At 36.3% G+C, this 20,158-nt stretch overlaps 1 protein-coding gene across 1 annotated transcript in view; it reads left to right on the forward strand.

The window, feature by feature from the left end:
* Positions 1-20,158, forward strand: part of THSD7B (thrombospondin type 1 domain containing 7B) — a 1,177,597-nt gene that overhangs the window by 651,741 nt on the left and 505,698 nt on the right. Inside the window, 1 exon segment of the mRNA XM_053712541.1 lies at positions 513-707. Within this exon segment, the coding sequence (XP_053568516.1) occupies positions 513-707 (195 nt within the window).

Genomic DNA, 20,158 nt, shown 5'->3' on the forward strand with positions numbered 1-20,158 from the left:
CTTAACTACTGACTTTTAAATGCGGTAGGAGTCTTGACAGGAGAGTGTCTACCGCTCACTTTTTCCAAGACTCGTAATGCCGGCGTTAGGCAAATCCCATGGAAAAGATAGGATACGCAATTGACGTAAGGGGATTTGCGGTATTCTCGAGTCACGGAAAAAAGTGAGCAGTACACCTGTACCTGCCAGACTCGTAATACCAGCGGGCGTTAAAAAGCAGCGTTGGGACCTCTCAACGCTGCTTTTAAACCCTAACTCAAGACTCGTAATCTAGGCAATAGTTTGTAGAAACTAAAAAACAAAATATGCAACTTTGAAATGGATACAGTTAAGCTGTAGGACTAAAAATTATATTTATCTGAACCAAACTAACATCTAAGTAAATTAAATTCTTCTTCCTCTGCTATTATACATTTGTATTTATAACAATATGAATCTTCATTTTAAGATATTTAACTTATGAGAAATGTATTTTTCCTATGCCTTCATTATTATGTGTTCTTGCTTCCCAGATGTATCGTGTGTCTCAGAGGAAGAGCACCCTGTAGATGTGACTTTGTGTCTTACATTGTCCGGGCCCATGCCTTCCTTGGTACAGCAGTGTGAAATGCCTTGCAAAGATGACTGCACATTCACTCCTTGGTCTAAATTCGCTCCTTGCTCTTCAGACTGTACTTCATTACGTGCTAGGAGGAGAGCTCTCACAGGTGGGTTTATAGGAACTAAGGGGCTAGGAATACAGAACTATTTTTAAACTTTTATAATTCAGAGAGAATATGTATTTTTAAAAGCTTTTCATTATACATCTTTGATCAAATTGACTTTGTTCTCACAATCTCCTTTTTGAACCGTAGCTACTTTCCATGAGAGCATACTAAAGAAGGATTAGTATTTGTCTGCAGGGATTGCAACAATGTTACAGATTGTTGCAAACAATGCTGTCATATAGAGGTCAATGGTTCAGACGCATGCACGCTCACAAGCCTACCTTCAACAATGAATAATTAGAGATATGATTCAAGAAACATTCATTTTGATTATGTCCCTTTATAATCCTGACAAGGATTTTTTGAGCTATATAAAACATACTATTAAATAGATATAAGTTCAGATTATAAGTGGAGCACAAATGTGTCTTGGTATTACGAGTTAGGGGCAATGCAAATGCAACCTTGCGTTCTGATTAAAAGAATTGCACTCACAAGTGCACAAATCCATAGGCTCCAATGGAGCCTCGTTCTGATGCTGTCAGACACGGCACAGAACCTAAGAATAGCAAAGGGGGTAAGTCATGCAGCTATGGGCAGCAATTTTAAATATATCTGTATATATGTACTAATGTTTATACACATATCAGCACATAAATATATCTGTATATATGTACTAATATTTATACACATATCAACACAAAAATATATCTGTATATATGTACTAATGTTTATACACATATCAACACATAAATATATCTGTACATATGTACTTATGTTTATACACATATCAACACATAAATATATATGTATATATGTACTTATGTTTATACACATATCAACACATAAATATATATGTATATATGTACTTATGTTTATACACATATCAACACATAAATATATATGTATATATGTACTTATGTTTATACACATATCAACACATAAATATATATGTATATATGTACTTATGTTTATACACATATCAACACATAAATATATATGTATATATGTACTTATGTTTATACACATGTCAACACATAAATATATCTGTATATATGTACTAATGTTTATACACATATCAACACATAAATATATATGTATATATGTACTTATGTTTATACACATATCAACACATAAATATATATGTATATATGTACTTATGTTTATACACATATCAACACATAAATATATATGTATATATGTACTTATGTTTATACACATATCAACACATAAATATATCTGTATATATGTACTAATGTTTATACACATATCAACATATAAATATATATGTATATATGTACTTATGTTTATACACATATCAACACATAAATATATCTGTATATATGTACTAATGTTTATACACATATCAACACATAAATATATCTGTATATATGTACTAATGTTTATACACATATCAACACATAAATATATCTGTATATATGTACTAATGTTTATACACATATCAACACATAAATATATCTGTATATATGTACTTATGTTTATACACATATCAACACATAAATATATCTGTATATATGTACTAATGTTTATATACATATCAACACATAAATATATCTGTATGTATGTACTAATGTTTATACACATATCAACACATAAATATATCTGTATATATGTACTAATGTTTATACACATATCAACACATAAATATATCTGTATATATGTACTTATGTTTATACACATATCAACACATAAATATATCTGTATATATGTACTAATGTTTATACACATATCAACACATAAATATATATGTATATATGTACTAATGATTATACACATATCAACACATAAATATATCTGTATATATGTACTAATGTTTATACACATATCAACACATAAATATATATATGTAAATATGTACTTATGTTTATACACATATCAACACATAAATATATATGTATATAAGTATTTACAGGGAACACACAGTTCGTATAGACTGCAATGTGAAGGCACTTTTCAATGCCCTTTTTATTTTTCAAACACCCCACACTCGCCAACGTTAGCCCTTTATAACTGCCTTATGCCTTTACTTTATTAAAAAATAAAAATGTGAATATTTCTATTTTTTTATAAAGATGAATACACTTAAATTTAGTGGCTGGCAATTGGGGGACATTTAGAAAATTAACCAGAGGTCTTTCCTCTGGTTAATTTTCCAAGTACTATTTGCTACTGCGAGCTTGTAATGGCTTATTTATGGCACCCCCGCAAACGGCCAAATTTGTCAGTTTGCAGGCTTGTGATAACTTGTAAAGAAATTTTATTATCAAAGTTGTTTTTTTTTTTTGTTTGTTTTAAATAACACAATTCTATTTTTTACTAATAGAAAAAGCCTTTAAGAATCTATGTTATTGTGCTTATAGGACTTGTTCTTCTGTAACCCAGTTATGTATGCCCAACATAACTGTAACGCTCTAATAAAAAGCATGTGAGAAGAGCTCTCTCCAGGCCCCAAGCTTCACCAGTTTTTATGTAAGGCAGCAGATTTGCTAAATAATCAAGAGATAAATGAACTGTATTTAGTAAGCTGCATAGAATCATGTAGCAACTGAAGAGGCTGATGAAGTTGGATAGACCACTTGCAGAGTCTGTGTTGGCTATAAGCAGTGCATCTGCCTTCCTTATAATGAAACCTATAGAACCATGCCATGCACAGATGGTGAGGGTTCCTCTGCCAGCTTTTAGGAAATGCATTTTAGTTCAGTGCATACTACTTGAAGTGTCACAGAGAAAGCTAAATACTTTATTGATATTTTGCTTTGCTATTATTTAATTTTGTTGACACTAATCTAAACATTATTGAATAAAAATTACAATTCCATCTAAGATGGTTTATATGCTTTAGAACATACCCACTAATTTATGTGGCATAATAACAAAGCTTAATATTAAATTAAAGTTGAAGTCAGCTATTACATTCTTTTCTATGTGCAATCTATCTGTTTTATGAACAGTACATATAAACTATTCTGTCTCTAGCAATGCCTGCAGCATAGCAGATTATTTTATCACTGTTTCTCTCCGCACGTTAATTGCTTGAGTATTTGATTGAGTACTTTAGAAGCTCATGATTTCAGAGTAATATAAGTCTCTATTAAGTGAGCCACTTCAAATTACATGTTGTTTTTAGTGAGTCAACATGCGTTCAATTATAGTAATACAGACTGACAGCATAAAAAACAGCTATTGCGAAGTTTCCTGCAGTTATTTTAATTGCATATAATTAATTGATTGTGAAAACCTGCAGATGTATAAGTATTTCATTACTTGCCTATTCAGTTTAATATTTTGTGGTTGAGCATTAGGCTCAGTCATTCAGTTATTTTATGGGAGTCTGTTGAGCCTATATTCTACATTTAGTTGCTTCATTAGTTGATGTACTTTTATTTTATTTTACTCTCTTGATCAGCAGTGAAAATCTCCTGCATGTCTTGTAGTGAAAATCTCCTGCATGTCTTGTAGTGGGACTGTTAGGATTCTCCTTTTGACCATAGCCTCTTGAACCTGACCATTGGCTTTCATCAGTAATCATCGGTCCATTGACACATCTGTCTGTCTACTCTTAATTCTGGATGTATATGTTCTCTTAAAGGGACACTGAACCCAAATTTTTTCTTTCGTGATTCAGATAGAACATGCAATTTTAAGCAACTTTCTAATTTACTCCTATTATCAATTTTTCTTCGTTCTCTTACTTTTTTATTTGAAAAATAATGCATCTAAGCGTTTTTTTGGTTCAGTACTCTGGACAGCACTTTTTAATTGGTGGATGAATATATCCACCAATCAGCAAGAACAACCCAGGTTGTTCACCAATAAATGGGCCGTCATCTAAACTCACATTCTTGCATTTCAAATAAAGATACAAAGAGAATGAAGAAAATTTGATAATAAGAGTAAATTAGAAAGTTGCTTAAAATGTCATGCTCTATCTGAATCACGAAAGAAAAAAATTGGGTTCAGTGTCTCTTTAATAATTGCTATTGGTGACTTCTTGAACACAAATTTTAAATACAGATTTCATGTATTTCTGTGTTGTATTGTGCTTTTTTCTCCACATCAGGGAAGAAGACTGCCAGGTACACTTTGAGTTCTTAGAACTGGAAACCCACCATTTTCAGACTTAAACTACAGGAAAATGTAGCAGAGTAAATAATGGGCATATATTGCAAATTGTTTTACTATGTCTAATTAAAAAATTTCCATTTTAATATCAAGGTGTTTACCTTACTGTTCTTTCCAACAAGCTAAGTAATAAAGTTATAAATCTCCCTGCACCACTACATAAGTATTTCTTGCTTCCTTACATAAATATTTCTTCCAATACACCCACTGGTTTTCAAACCTGTCCTCAGGACTCCCCAACAGTCCAGGTTTTCAGTATTACCTTGGATGAGAGCAGGTAAAATAATATACGGCTAGATTACGAGTTGTGCATTAAGGTAAAAAAAGCAGCGTTAAGAGGTCCTAACACTGCTTTTTTTTACGCCCGCTGCTATTAAGAGTCTTGCAGGTTTAGGGTCACCGCACACTTCTTTGGCCTTACCGCAAAACGACTTACGTAAACTTCGTAAAGTCTTTTTTCTATGGGACTTCCATAGCGCTAATATTATGAGTCTGTCCTGGGAACCAAAACATGAGCGGTACACCCTACCCCGTCAAGAGTCCTAACGCATTTAAAAGTCAGTAGTTAAGAGTTTTATGGTACAACGCCGTAGCATAAAACTTGTAACTAAAGTGCTAAAAAGTACACTAACACCCATAAACTACCTGTTAACCCCTAAACCGAGGCCCTCCCACATCGCAAACACTACAATAAAATTTTCAACCCCTAATCTGTGGCTCCGGACATCGCCGCAACTATAATAAACATATTAAACCCTAAACCGCCGCACTCCCGCCTCGCAAACACTAGTTAAATATTAACCCCTAACCTGCCGCCCCTAACATCGCAGCCACCTACCTACATTTATTAACCCCTAATCTGCCGTCCCCAATGTCGCTGCCACTATACTAAATGTATTAACCCCTAAACCTAAGTCTAACCCTAACACCCCCTAACATAAATATAATTACAATAAATCTAAATAAAAATTTATATTATTACCTAAATAATTCCTATTTAAAACTAAATACTTACCTATAAAATAAACCCTAAGCTAGCTACAAAATAACTAATAGTTACATTGTAGCTAGCTTAGGGTTTATTTTTATTTTACAGGCAAGTTTGTATTTATTTTAACTAGGTAGAATAGTTAACTATTTAATAACTACCTAGCTAAAATAAATACAAAAGTACCTGTAAAATAAAACCTAACCTAAGTTACAATAACACCTAACCTAACCCTACAATTAAATAAATTAACTAAATTAAAAACAATTAAATTAATTAAATTAAATTAGCTAAAGTACAAAAAACCCAGACTAAATTACAGAAAGTAATAAACAAATTACAAGATATTTAAACTAATTACACCTAATCTAATAAGCCCTATCAAAATAAAAAGCCCCCCCCCCAAATAAAAAAAACCCTAGCCTAAACTAAACTATCAATAGCCCTTAAAATGGCCTTTTGTGGGGCATTGACCCAAAGTAATCAGCTCTTTTACCTGTAAAAGAAAATACAAACAACCCCCCAACAGTAAAACCCACCACCCACACAACCAACCCCCAAATAAAATACTATCTAAAAAAACCTAAGTTCCCCATTGCCCTGAAAAGGGCATTTGGATGGGCATTGCCCTTAAAAGGGCAGTTAGCTCTTTTGCGGCCTAAACCCTAATCTAAAAAATAAAACCCACCCAATACACCCTTAGAAAAACCTAACACTAACCCCCTGAAGATCGACTTACTGTTCTGAAGACCGGACATCCATCCTCAAGGAAGCAGCAGAAGTCTTCATCCATCCGGGCCGAAGTCCTCAATGAAGCCAGGAGAAGTCTTCATCCAAACCAGTGGCGAAGTGGTCCTCCAGACGGGCAGAAGTCTTCATCCAGATGGCATCTTCTATCTTCATCCATCCAACGCGGAACGGGTCCATCTTTAAGACATCCGACACGGAGCATCCTCTTCAAACAAAGTCTTTTTACTGAATGATGGTTCCTTTAAGTGATGTCATCCAAGATGGCATCCCTTAGATTCCGATTGGCTGATAGAATTCTATCAGCCAATTGGAATTAAGGTAGAAAAAATCCTATTGGCTGATGCAATCAGCCAATAGGATTGAGCTTGCATTCTATTGGCTGTTCCAATCAGCCAATAGAATGCAAGCTCAATCCTATTGGCTGATTGGAACAGCCAATAGGATTGAACTTCAAATTATTTACCCTAAAATTATGCAATGCTGTTGGTGGTTTCAAGAAAGTATTATGTCATTGTGTACTTCAAGCCAGTAATCCACTACACATTTTGGATGTGGCAGAGAATTGCAGGTGAGGAATCCCTACAAGATAACGTTTTCTCACCTGCAGCTAATTATGGTCAATGAACTCCAGTTAACTGGACCACAGAAAGGTTATACAGAAATATAGAAAGCATACTTCAATTTGAATCCTAAGAGAGCTAAAGACTATAAATATTAAAAGCCGAAATCTTGGCACGCCTAGGAGTGACTAAGGCAGTTCGTGTTTAGAGGTTTCATGCTTGGAACAGTAAAGATAAAACTGTAAGGTTTCAGATGTTTAACCTAATACATCTGGCTAGAAAGTGTCTGAAACCTGAAACAATATAGCCAATATCATTGTGGAGCTGCTTGTGATGGATCAATTCCTGAGGAACTTACCAGTTGTCCTTTGACAACTGGGTGAGTCAGAGCGATGCCCAAACCATTGACTAGCTGGTGAAGCTTGTAAAAAGATACGTGGCAGCAGGAGTTTTGCTGCATTACCCCATGCAGGAAAGACCCTGAAGCGTCCTACTAAATCTGGTAAGACTGTTCCAGGGTAGAGGGAATCTGGTGATGAGCAGAGGGGTGCATATAATTCTAGAGTTTCATGGAGAGATAAACAGTTTGTTAGACTGGATGAGCCTACAAGAGACTCAAAAATGACTATGTCTTCTTTAAAAAGTTTTAAATGCAAAGAGTTTGGCCAAATAGCTAAGAATTGTCCTAATGATGTTTAAGCAATGGAGTGTAATTTGGGTAATAAACCAAAATTGTATTCATTATATTCTCGATCTGAATGTTCTGCAAACAAAAGTGACTGAATGGCCACCTTGGTGTACTGTGTCTATAGAAGGAAAAGTGATACAGGCTCTACTAGATTCAGGGAGCATGGTTTCTCTATTAGACCAAGCATTGTGGTCTAATTTACAAACAGATGACACTCACCAGCTTGCTTGTATTCATGGGGACATACATAATTACAACAAAACAGAGATAACTATTGAAACCAGGTATGGCCCTGTAAATTTGCAAGTTGGGTTGGTACAGAAATTGGCACACAATATGGTAAACAGAAGAAATGTTCCCCATTTGTTGGACTTTTAGGCCATTACTGGAAAATCTACTGCTGAGCCAGCAGAACAGCTAAAGAATGAATTTTCTGATATTTGTTTTGATTAACTAGGTAATAATGATATGATTGTAAATAAGCAGTTAACGCCTATGAAAACACTAGTTGGTGATAAGCCAGAACAAATTAATATCCAAATGAATGCACCAGTAATATTCAAAGAAAAAAGAAAAATACTAATTGAATCCTCTTCTTGTCAGGTCCCTGGCCATGCTAACAGGAGGCTTAGCGAGCACAGCACCCAGGACCTGCACTTACTATAGTGCAGGTCAATTCTGGGAGCCAAACAGCTAAGCCTCCGCTTAGTGCGGCCAGGGCTCTGGCAAGAAGAGGATCATGTTAGTGCGCTATCCAGAGCATGTTAGGGTAAGTATTGTAGCTGCAGGTCTATTTTTCACTTCTAGCTTTGAAACATTTACATTTGTTTAACGAAAACAAATGTAAATGTTTAATGAAAATGTTATTTTCATTTTGTTTTAAACCAACAGAAAACCGAATAGTGAAGGCAACGAATATTCGGGGAAACAAATTTATTCTTGGGGGCCACTTAGGGGTGGAAAAGACAAAAGAAAGAATCCTCAAAAGGTTTAACTGGCCTGGTATTTTTGCAGCAATAACAAATTACTGTTCTTTGTGCGCTGAATGTCAGCTTACTGTTCCATGTACTGATTACTCTGTCCTTTAGTGCCCTTACCTGTTATATAAGTTCCATTTCAACGTATTGCATTGGATTTTGTGGGGCCACTTGTAAAGTCCGCTAGGGAGCATCAGTACATTTTGGTTATACTAGACTATGCGACCCATTACCAAGAGGTAATACCCATGCAAATGACCTCCGCAAAATCCATTGCTGAGGAGTAATACTTGTTTTTAGCTGGGTTGGGATACCCAAGGAGATCCTGAATGATCAAGGTATTCCATTCATGTCACTCGTTTCAAAGAAATTATGTAAACTCCTTAAAGGGACATTAAACCCAAAATTTTGCTTTCATGATTCAGATAGAGAATACAATTTTAAAAAATATTCCAATTTACTTCTATCATCTAATTTGCTTAATTTTGTAGATATCCTTTGTTGAAGAAACAGCAGTGCACACTACTGAGCCAATCACACGAGGAATCTATGTGCAGCCACCAATCAGTAGCTTCTGAGCCTATCTCGATATGCTTTTAAGCAAAGGAAATCTAGAGAATGAAGCAAATTAGATAATAGAAGTAAATTAGAAAGTTGTTTAAAATTGCATACTTTTTCTAAATCATGAAAGAAAAATTTGGGGTTTAATGTCCCTTTAACATTAAGCAGTTAAAAAAAACCTGTGTACCACCAACAAACTGATGGTTTAGTTGAAAGGTTTAATAAAACTTTAAAAGTTATTTTACAGAGGGTAATTGACAAAGATGGTAAGAACTGGGATTTTCTTTTGCCATATTTGATTTTTGCAATTAGAGAAGTGCATCAAGCATCTATTGGGCTTCATCCTTTAAGTTATTGTATGGTAGACATCCCAGGGGTATATTGGACATAGCTAAAGAAACAAAGGGAACAGGAGGCTATCCCACATTGTAGTGTAATTAAGTGTAATTTATTGAAGCCATGGAAAGAAAGAGAGGTTCTGGAGATAAAGGCTTATACTGTTGAGGATAAAAGTGATCCTGAAGTTAATATTTCATAAATATAATAAATCTTGTCTGTTCATCAGATGCGAGAGGTAAAAGAATGTCTCAGAATATACAGAGAGGTGTTTCCGCTGTCCCAGGTAAACTAATGTTATAAAACATGATATGCTAACAGAACAAAGAAAAACAATTAACCTTAATCCATACAGAATACCTGAGGCTGCTAGGCAGGAAATTCGACCAGTGGTCAAAAAGTTGTTAGATTTGAAAATAATAGAGGAATCTCAAAGTGACTGGAGCAGTCCAATATCATTCTGCAACGATTATCTTAAATTGAATTTAATTTCAAAATTGAATGCATTTCCAATGCCAAGAAATGATGAGTTGTTAGAGAAACTAGGAAAGGCCCGATACCTCAATTGACCATACACAGAGCAGGCAAAAGAGAAAACTGCATTGTTTACACCTGATGGTCTATTTCAATATACAGTCTTACCTTTTGGCTTAAATGGTGCACCTGCCCCATTCCAAAGAATGATGGATAGACTTTTAAAGCCACATGCACGCTATGCAGTGGCATACTTATATGATGTTGTGATACACAGTGAGGATTTGGAATCCCATATTCCAAAAGTACAAGCAGTCCTGAATTCAATATAAAATGCTGGTTTAACAGCTAACCCTAGCAAATGTACAATTTGCCTAGAAGAGGCTAAATACTTGGGTTATTCCATTTGCAGAAGTTTGGTGAAACCACAGGCTGTTAAAATTGAAGTCATGCAAAAGTGGCCAAGGCTATTAACTAATAAGCAAGTAAGAGCATTTATTGGTAAGGGTATAAAGGGAGATTTATTTATATAAAGATTGGTAACCCTTTAAACTTTTTTACAAAAGCAAAATCCCCTGTGATTGTTAAATGGTCACCAGAAGTTGAACATGCATTCAGACAGCTTAAGGAGGCCATATGTGGACAGCCAGTTCTGATGACCAATGAAAGACAGGGGGAATAACACCCTGTCTTGTATTTGAGAAGGAAGCTTGATCCTCATGAATGCAAATATGCAATAGTGGAGGAGTGTCTAGTAATAAAATGGACAGTTGACACTGTATTATCTTTTAGGGATGAGAGAAAAATAGTATAGTTACCCGTTGGTTCCTGAGTTTGCAACCTTATATTTTTTCTATTTCAACACAGAGCAGGTAGTAAACATTGAAATCCTGATAGTCTTTACAGAATGCATTCACTTGTTGCTAAGGTCAGTCATCCAGAAGATCTGGGCTAAGAGGATATGTGAGAGAGCTAAGTGGATTGTGTGCAATGGAATATGTTTTTCCAAAAATTATGCAATGCTGTTGGTGGTATTAAGGGTGTATTATATAATTGTGTACTTCGGGCCGGTAATCCACTCCACAGTTTGGGTATGGCAGACAATTGCAGGTGAGGAATCCAGTTCAGGTTTTCTCTGCAAGCTAATGTTTTCTCATCTGCAGCTAATTATGGTCAATTAACTACAGTTAAAGGGACAGTCTACTCTAAAGTTTTTATTGTTTAAAAATATAGATATTCCCTATATTATCCATTACCCAGTTTTGTACAGCCAACATGGTTATATTATTACCCTTTTACCTCTGTGATTACCTTGTATCTAAACCTCTTTTGACAGCCCCACTGATCACATGGCTATTTAATATCTACTGGCTTGCATTTTAGCCAATTATTCATAAATAACTCCACGGGTGTGAGCGCAATGATATCTATATGATACTAGCAGTCTCCTGTTGTGAAAAGCAAATAAAGAAGCATGTGATAAGAGGCTGTCTGTAGTGGCTTAGAAACAGGCAGACATTTATAAGTTTAAATGTTATAAAGTATATTAATATAACAATGTTGGTTGTGCAAAACTGGGGAATGGGTAGTAAAGGCATTATCTATCTTTTTAAACAATAACAATTTTCGTGTTGGCTGTCCCTTTAAATAGTATGTACTGGGGCTGTTCGTTATGCTGGAGTTGTGCTGCTTTCTGGAGGTTCTAGACCTGTGAATCTTTTTGTAATTTTGTAGTTATGTGGAAAAGCCACACAACTTTAGTCAGGAATGTTTTTTTTCTATTTAGTACCATTGTGCAAGGATTTAATTTTCGTTTTTGTTTATGTTAAAGCTGTATTCCTGCAAATTGTCTGTGAATAAATAGGCCAAGGCTTTTACATCTAAATCCAGTGTGTATGGAGTATTTTCTGCTGTGAAGACTGTGGGGTTGATTTATTAATGGTTAAGTGGACATGAGTCGCTCTAGTGAATCATGCCCGCTTGACCTCGCTATATGCCGACAGCATACACTGTCAGCATTTAATATTGCTCAAGCATTTCTGGTGAAATGCTTGCGCAATGCTGCACCCTGCTCACTGGCCACTAGCAGGGGCTGTCAATCATCACGATCGTATCAGATCGGGATGATTTCAGTCCACCACCTAAAAGGTAGCAGAGAAGTTAAGGAGCAGCGGTCTTACGACTGCTGCTTCGTAATTTCCGTTTCAGGCAGACCAGAAATAATGGGGCTTCGATACAGCTTCCGCTGCTTAATAAATCTACCCCTGCGTGTCAAAGCTGTTCCTGGGGAGGGGGGTATTTTTGTCACTATATATATATATATATATATATATATATATATATATATATATATATATATATATATATATATATATATAAATATATCATCCAAAAGAGACATGCACTCACTCCCCTTTCATCAATGAATTGCCCAGGTGACACCTCAAAAGAGCATATGCAGTGGAAGAAGTGGGAGGGCACTCACAGGTCTTATCCAAAGATATTTCTTTTAATTAAGTCAACGTTTCGGCTGTTCTAGACAGCCTTTTTCAAGACATTCTTACTGTTTAGAACATAATGGCTGAAAATGCCATGATTCAGGATACAAGTGTATATATGTATCTCCTGTTGCTGAAATTTTGTACATATTTTTCTGAATAAGACAAGATTCACAAATGTATTGCTCTGCTAAGATGATCCTTTCTGACTTTGGTATGCCACATCTGGTTAAAGGGATACTGAACCCGATTTTTTTCTTTCGTGATTCAGATAGAGCATGCAATTTTAAGCAACTTTCTAATTTACTCCTATTATCAATTTTTCTTTGCTCTCTTGCTATCTTTATTTAAAAAAAGAAGGCCTCTCAGTTTTTTTTAGTTCAGGACTCTAGAAAGCCCTTTTTTATTGGTGGATGAATTTATCAACCAATCAGACAGGACAACCCAGGTTGTTCACCAAAAATCTAACATCTAAACTTACATTCTTGCATTTCAAATAAAGATACCAAGAGAATGAAGAAAATGTGATAATAGGAGTAAATTAGAAAGTTGCCTGAAATTTCATGCTCTATCTGAATCACGAAAGAAAAAAAAATGGGTTCAGTTTCCCTTTAACAGTGATTAATATCTCAAATCCCTGTTTTTTGGATGCTACACTCATTCTATTTCATGATCCCAATCAGTGCTCTACAGTGGAATGCAAAATAAGAAGTAAAACATCCTTTAGAGATCTATACTAAAATATTTTATCAGTGGTTGGATTATTATAGTAAAATGGATCAATTAAGTATTTGACAAACTGTATTTGCCCAGGCTGTCATTATCTGTATTAAAAACATTTTATGCAAAAAAACATATTTGTATATAAGAGTTGTAAGTGAACATAATACAGTCATTTTGAAGGATCCTGTTTTTCTGAGCAAAGGTGTGATGCATGACAAGGAGAGGGCTACTTAGTGGAAGTCATCAAGCAGTATTCACTGTCAGGGAGAAATATAAATCAGTTAAGACAGTAATCTTCTTGTGAGCTAAATGCACACAATAAACTTCTCTAAACTGATGAATTATAGGAACGACTTTAAACTTTTAAAACCAAAGGAAAATGTGGCATCTACTTATCAAGCCGTCAACTGCAAATACGCTGGAATTTCGAAGCGTAATTGTGGCGAGCCTGATTCGCCTTAGTTATCAAACCCTACAGACCGGCAAAAGTAGAAATCTGTGATGTAACATACGATCCGCAGGTCTCAGTCCGACACAGATCGATGCTTACGTCACTACAGATGTTCTGAATGCAAATTCGGCACTATCTGACTACTTTTGCTAGTTCGGCACTATCTGACTACTTTTGCTAGTTATTAACTAGTAGTTAACTAATGTCTACCAGGTACGCTCTGCACTATTCCGGCCCAGAGTAACTGGTTTTCAATCCACTGCCCTGGAGGCTGCGGATGCCATTGGAATCAATGGGAGTCTGAAAGCAGCGGAAACTTATGTTCGCTGCTGCCCGATATCCCATTGATTACTATGGGAGAATAAAAGTTATGTTTACACCTAACACCCTAACATGTACCCCGAGTCTAAACACCCCTAATCTGCCGCCACCTACATAAAATTATTAACCCCTATCTCGCCGCTCTCGGAGCCCACCGCAACTAAATAAATGTATTAACCCCTAAACTGCCACCATAAACTAAATTAACCTATTAATCCGTAAACCTAACAACCCGCTAACTGTACATTAAATATTAACTCATCCCTATCTTATAATAAATGTAAGCTTACCTTTAGATTTAAATTAAACTATATTAAACTATTAATTAATCTACCCTAACTGTTATACTAAATTACATTAAACTATATTAAAATAATAATTAATCTAACCTAACTTTTATACTAAAATTACATTAAACTACAAATTAAATTAACTATATTATATATTTAAACACCTAACCCTACTCAAATAATTTAATTCTACACAAAAAAATGCAAAGTTACAAAAAACTAAGTTAAAAAAAATAACAAACACTAAGTTACACAAAATAACAAACACTAAGTTACAAAAAAGATAAAAGAAATTATCAAAGCTTTAAACTAATTACACCTAATCTAAGGGCCCTATGAAAATAACCCCCCTAAAAAATAAAAAAAAAACATAGTCTACAATAAACTACAAATGGCCCTTAAATGGGCCTTTTGCAGGGCATTGCCCCAAAGTAATCAGCTCTTTTACCTGTAAAAAAAAATACAAACAACCCCCTAACAGTAAAACCCACCACCCACACAACCAACCCCCCAAATAAAACCCTAACTAAAAAAACCTAAGCGCCCCATTGCCCTGAAAAGGGCATTTGAATGGGCATTGCCCTTAAAAGGGCATTTAGCTCTATTGCAGCCCAAACCCTAGCCTAAAAATAAAACCCACCCAATAAACCCTTAAAAAAATCCTAACACTAACCCCAGAAGATTTACTTACAGTTTTGAAGATCCAACATCCATCCTCCAAGAAGCCGGGAGAAGTCCTCAAGAAAGCAGCCGAAGTCTTCATCCAAGCCCGCAGAAGTCTTCACCCAGACGGCATCTTCTATCTTCATCCATCCGGTGCAGAGCGGCTCCATCTTCAAGACATCCGACGCGGAGCATCCTCTTCCTTCCGACGACTACCGATGAATGAATGTTCCTTTAAATGACATCATCCAAGATGGCGTCCCTTAGATTCCGATTGGCTTATAGAATTCTATCAGCCAATCGGAATTAAGGTTGGTTGCAATCAGCCAATAGGATTGAGCTTTCATCCTATTGGCTGATCCAGTCAGCCAATAGAATGCGAGCTCAATCTTATTGGCTGATTGGATCAGCCAATAGGATGAAAACTCAATCCTATTGGCTGATTGCAACAGCCAATAGGATTTTTTCAACCTTAATTCCGATTGGCTGATAGAATTCTATCAGTCAATCAGAATCTAAGGGAACCTTCATTCATCAGTAATCGTCGGAAGGAAGAGGATGCCCCGCATCGGATATCATGAAGATAGAGCCGCTCCGCGACGGATAGATGAAGATTAAAGATGCCGCCTGGATGAAGACTTCTGCCCGTCTGGAGGACCACTTCGCCCAGCTTGGATGAAGACTTCTCCCAGCTTCGTTGAGGACTTCGGCCCGGTTGGATGAAGACTTCTGCCGCTTCCTTGAGGATGGATGTCCGGTCTTCAGAACAGTAAGTCAATCTTCAGGGGATTAGTGTTAGGTTTTTTAAGGGTGTATTGAGTTGGTTTTATTTTTAGGTTAGGGCTTTGGGCCGCAAAAGAGCTAACTGGCAATGGGGAGCTTAGGTTTTTTTAGTTAGTATTTTATTTGGGGGGTTGGTTGTGTGGGTGGTGGGTTTTACTGTTGGAGGGGTTGTTTGTATTTTTTTTTAAAGGTAAAAGAGCTGATTACTTTGGGGAAATGCCCCGCAAAAGGCCCTTTAAGGGCTATTGGTAGTTTTGTTTAGGCTAGGGGTTTTTATTATTTTGGGGGGACTTTTTTATTTTGATAGGGCTATTAGATTATGTGTAATTAGTTTAAATATCTGTAATTTGTTTATTATTTTCTGTAATTTAGTGGGGGTTTTTTGTACTTTAGCTAATTTAATTTAATTTAGGTAATTGTATTTAATTTAGTTAATTTATTTAATTATAGTGTAGTGTTAAGTGTTATTGTAATTTAGGTTAGGTTTTATTTTACAGGTACTTTGTATTTATTTTAGCTAGGTAGTTATTAAATAGTTAATAGCTATTTAATAACTATTCTACCTAGTTAAAATAAATACAAACTTGCCTGTAAAATAAAAATAAACCTTTGCTAGCTACAATGTAACTATTAGTTATATTGTAGCTATCTTAGGATTTATTTTATAGGTAAGTATTTCATTTTAAATAGGAATTATTTATTTATTAATAGTAGGTTTTATTTAAATTTATTTTAATTGTATTTTTAGTTAGGGGTGTTAGGGTTAGACTTAGGTTTAGGGGTTAATATATTTAATATAGTGGCGGCGACGTTGGGGACGGCAGATTAGGGGTTAATAAGTATAATGTCGTGGCAGCGGTGTAGGGGGCGGCAGATTAGGGGTTAATAACATAATGTAGGTGGCGGTGGGCTCCGGGAGTGGCAGGATAGGGGTTAATACATTTATTAGAGTGGCAGTGGGCTCCGGGAGCGGCAAGATAGGGATTAATATGTTTATTAGAGTGGCGGTGGGCTCCGGGAGCAGCAGGATAGGGGTTAATACATTTATTAGAGTGGCGGTGGGCTCCAGGAGTGGCGGTTTAGGGGTTATTAACTTTATTTAGTTACAGCGGGGTCCGTGAGCAGCGAGATAGGGGTAAAACAGTATAGTATAGTGTGGGTGTTTGGTGACAGTATACCAATAAGACTGGGAAAAAGCCGAAGAGCAGCGAGATCGATGACTGTTAGTTAACAACAGTCCGCTGCTCATCGCGCCGTACTTGGTGCGTGGCTTTTTGACAGCTTTTTTGGTAACTTTGGAGAACGTATTCAGGTCCGCGGCAGCGAAGTTAGGCGATCTTAGGCGAGCATATTGGTGCCGTTGAATGCAAGTAAGTTGACGGCTTGATAAGTAGATGCCTATGTGTGTGAAAACCCATTATGAAAAACTCCCTTCAAAAGACGATGAAATATATGTTTCCTTCAGTTTTTTAGGTGTTCACCAGGTATATAAGAGAAACAAACTTTTCATATTGCACTTCTAATTTGGTGGTTTAACTGATTCAAACAAATCAGTATAACTAGATTCAGTATTTCAAATCATTTTAAAAAATCTAACAAGTGTTTTTTGTTGCACAATATAATGAATGTATCCCATACTTATAATGGGAAATGCTGATATTGAGCTGCCTACATTTATCTTGATATTACATGCAGAACCTGGTACAATCATTTGCCCTCTAAATAAAAAAGAAGTTACTGTAAAAAAGTATCACCCCCCTAAAAAAGCCCTACAAAAAACAAAAACTCCCTTGAAAACAACAAATCTACAGTAAAAAAGCTCCCTGAAACAATAAACCTGAATCTACTTACTGTCCAGCTTCTTGATCCAATGTAGCCCACACTCCAGCAATGTGTAGGGTCATCATATTTATATACCTCACAATGAATTGAATCTTCACTGTCATTCTGCAGTCTTTAAAGAGCTCCTCTGGGCCATTTCTCTTTTTTTCCTAATGTCAGATTTATATATTTTTAAATCAGCCTATTGATTGATTTGAAATTGAAATTGAAAATCAACCATTAACTTTAAAGCTAATTTTAAAGTTTTCACAAGGTAAACACTAATGGACTAAAATGGAAATTTCACATTCACTTTTAAAGCTCCTAAATGGGATTTATCGCTACATCTTATACTTTATTTTGCATTCTGATAAAAAATAATAATTCAGAAGTATACAGGGAGTGCAGAATTATTAGGCAAGTTGTATTTTTGAGGATTAATTTTATTATTGAACAACCACCATGTTCTCAATGAACCCAACAAACTCATTAATATCAAAGCTGAATAGTTTTGGAAGTAGTTTTTAGTTTGTTTTTAGTTATAGCTATTTTAGGGGGATATCTGTGTGTGCAGGTGACTATTACTGTGCATAATTATTAGGCAACTTAACAAAAAACAAATATATACCCATTTCAATTATTTATTTTTACCAGTGAAACCAATATAACATCTCAACATTCACAAATATACATTTCTGACATTCAAAAACAAAACAAAAACAAATCAGTGACCAATATAGCCACCTTTCTTTGCAAGGACACTCAAAAGCCTGCCATCCATGGATTCTGTCAGTGTTTTGATCTGTTCACCATCAACATTGCGTGCAGCAGCAACCACAGCCTCCCAGACACTGTTCAGAGAGGTGTACTGTTTTCCCTCCTTGTAAATCTCACATTTGATGATGGACCACAGGTTCTCAATGGGGTTCAGATCAGGTAAACAAGGAGGCCATGTCATTAGATTTTCTTCTTTTATACCCTTTCTTGCCAGCCACACTGTGGAGTACTTGGACGCGTGTGATGGAGCATTGTCCTGCATGAAAATCATGTTTTTCTTGAAGGATGCAGACTTCTTCTTGTACCACTGCTTGAAGAAGGTGTCTTCCAGAAACTGGCAGTAGGACTGGGAGTTGAGCTTGACTCCATCCTCAACCCGAAAAGGCCCCACAAACTCATCTTTGATGATACCAGCTCAAACCAGTACTCCACCTCCACCTTGCTGGCGTCTGAGTCGGACTGGAGCTCTCTGCCCTTTACCAATCCAGCCACGGGCCCATCCATCTGGCCCATCAAGACTCACTCTCATTTCATCTGTCCATAAAACCTTAGAAAAATCAGTCTTGAGATATTTCTTGGCCCAGTCTTGATGTTTCAGCTTGTGTGTCTTGTTCAGTGGTGGTCGTCTTTCAGCCTTTCTTACCTTGGCCATGTCTCTGAGTATTGCACACCTTGTGCTTTTGGGCACTCCAGTGATGTTGCAGCTCTGAAATATGGCCAAACTGGTGGCAAGTGGCATCTTGGCAGCTGCACACTTGACTTTTCTCAGTTCATGGGCAGTTATTTTGCGCCTTGGTTTTTCCACACGCTTCTTGCGACCCTGTTGACTATTTTGAATGAAACGCTTGATTGTTCAATGATCACGCTTCAGAAGCTTTGCAATTTTAAGAGTGCTGCATCCCTCTGCAAGATATCTCACTATTTTTTACTTTTCTGAGCCTGTCAAGTCCTTCTTTTGACCCATTTTGCCAAAGGAAAGGAAGTTGCCTAATAATTATGCATACCTGATATAGGGTGTTGATGTCATTAGACCACACCCCTTTTCATTACAGAGACGCACATCACCTAATATGCTTAATTGGTAGTAGGCTTTCGAGCCTATACAGCTTGGAGTAAGACAACATGCATAAAGAGGATGATGTGGTCAAAATACTCATTTGCCTAATAATTCTGCACTCCCTGTATAGTCAGAAAGATCATGAATGTACCTAATTAGGGTAATGCAGCCTCTTAAAATAATTTCTCTTATGCTGCACAACTATATCTTAATTTTTCTAATCTCATATTTTGTAAAAGATTATGGGCTAGATTTGGAGTTCGGCGGTAAAAGGGCTGTTAACGCTCCGCAGGCTTTTTTCTGGCCGCACCATAAAATTAACTCTGGTATCGAGAGTTCAAACAAATGCTGCGTTAGGCTCCAAAAAAGGAGCATAGAGCATTTTTACCGCAAATGCAACTCTCGATACCAGAGTTGCTTACGGACGCGGCCGGCCTCAAAAACGTGCTCGTGCACGATTCCCCCATAGGAAACAATGGGACTGTTTGAGCTGGAAAAAAACCTAACACCTGCAAAAAAGCAGCGTTCAGCTCCTAACGCAGCCCCATTGTTTCCTATGGGGAAACACTTCCTACGTCTGCACCTAACAC

This window comes from Bombina bombina, chromosome 1 (genome assembly GCF_027579735.1).
Source record: "Bombina bombina isolate aBomBom1 chromosome 1, aBomBom1.pri, whole genome shotgun sequence".
Classification (NCBI taxonomy): Eukaryota; Metazoa; Chordata; class Amphibia; order Anura; family Bombinatoridae; genus Bombina; species Bombina bombina.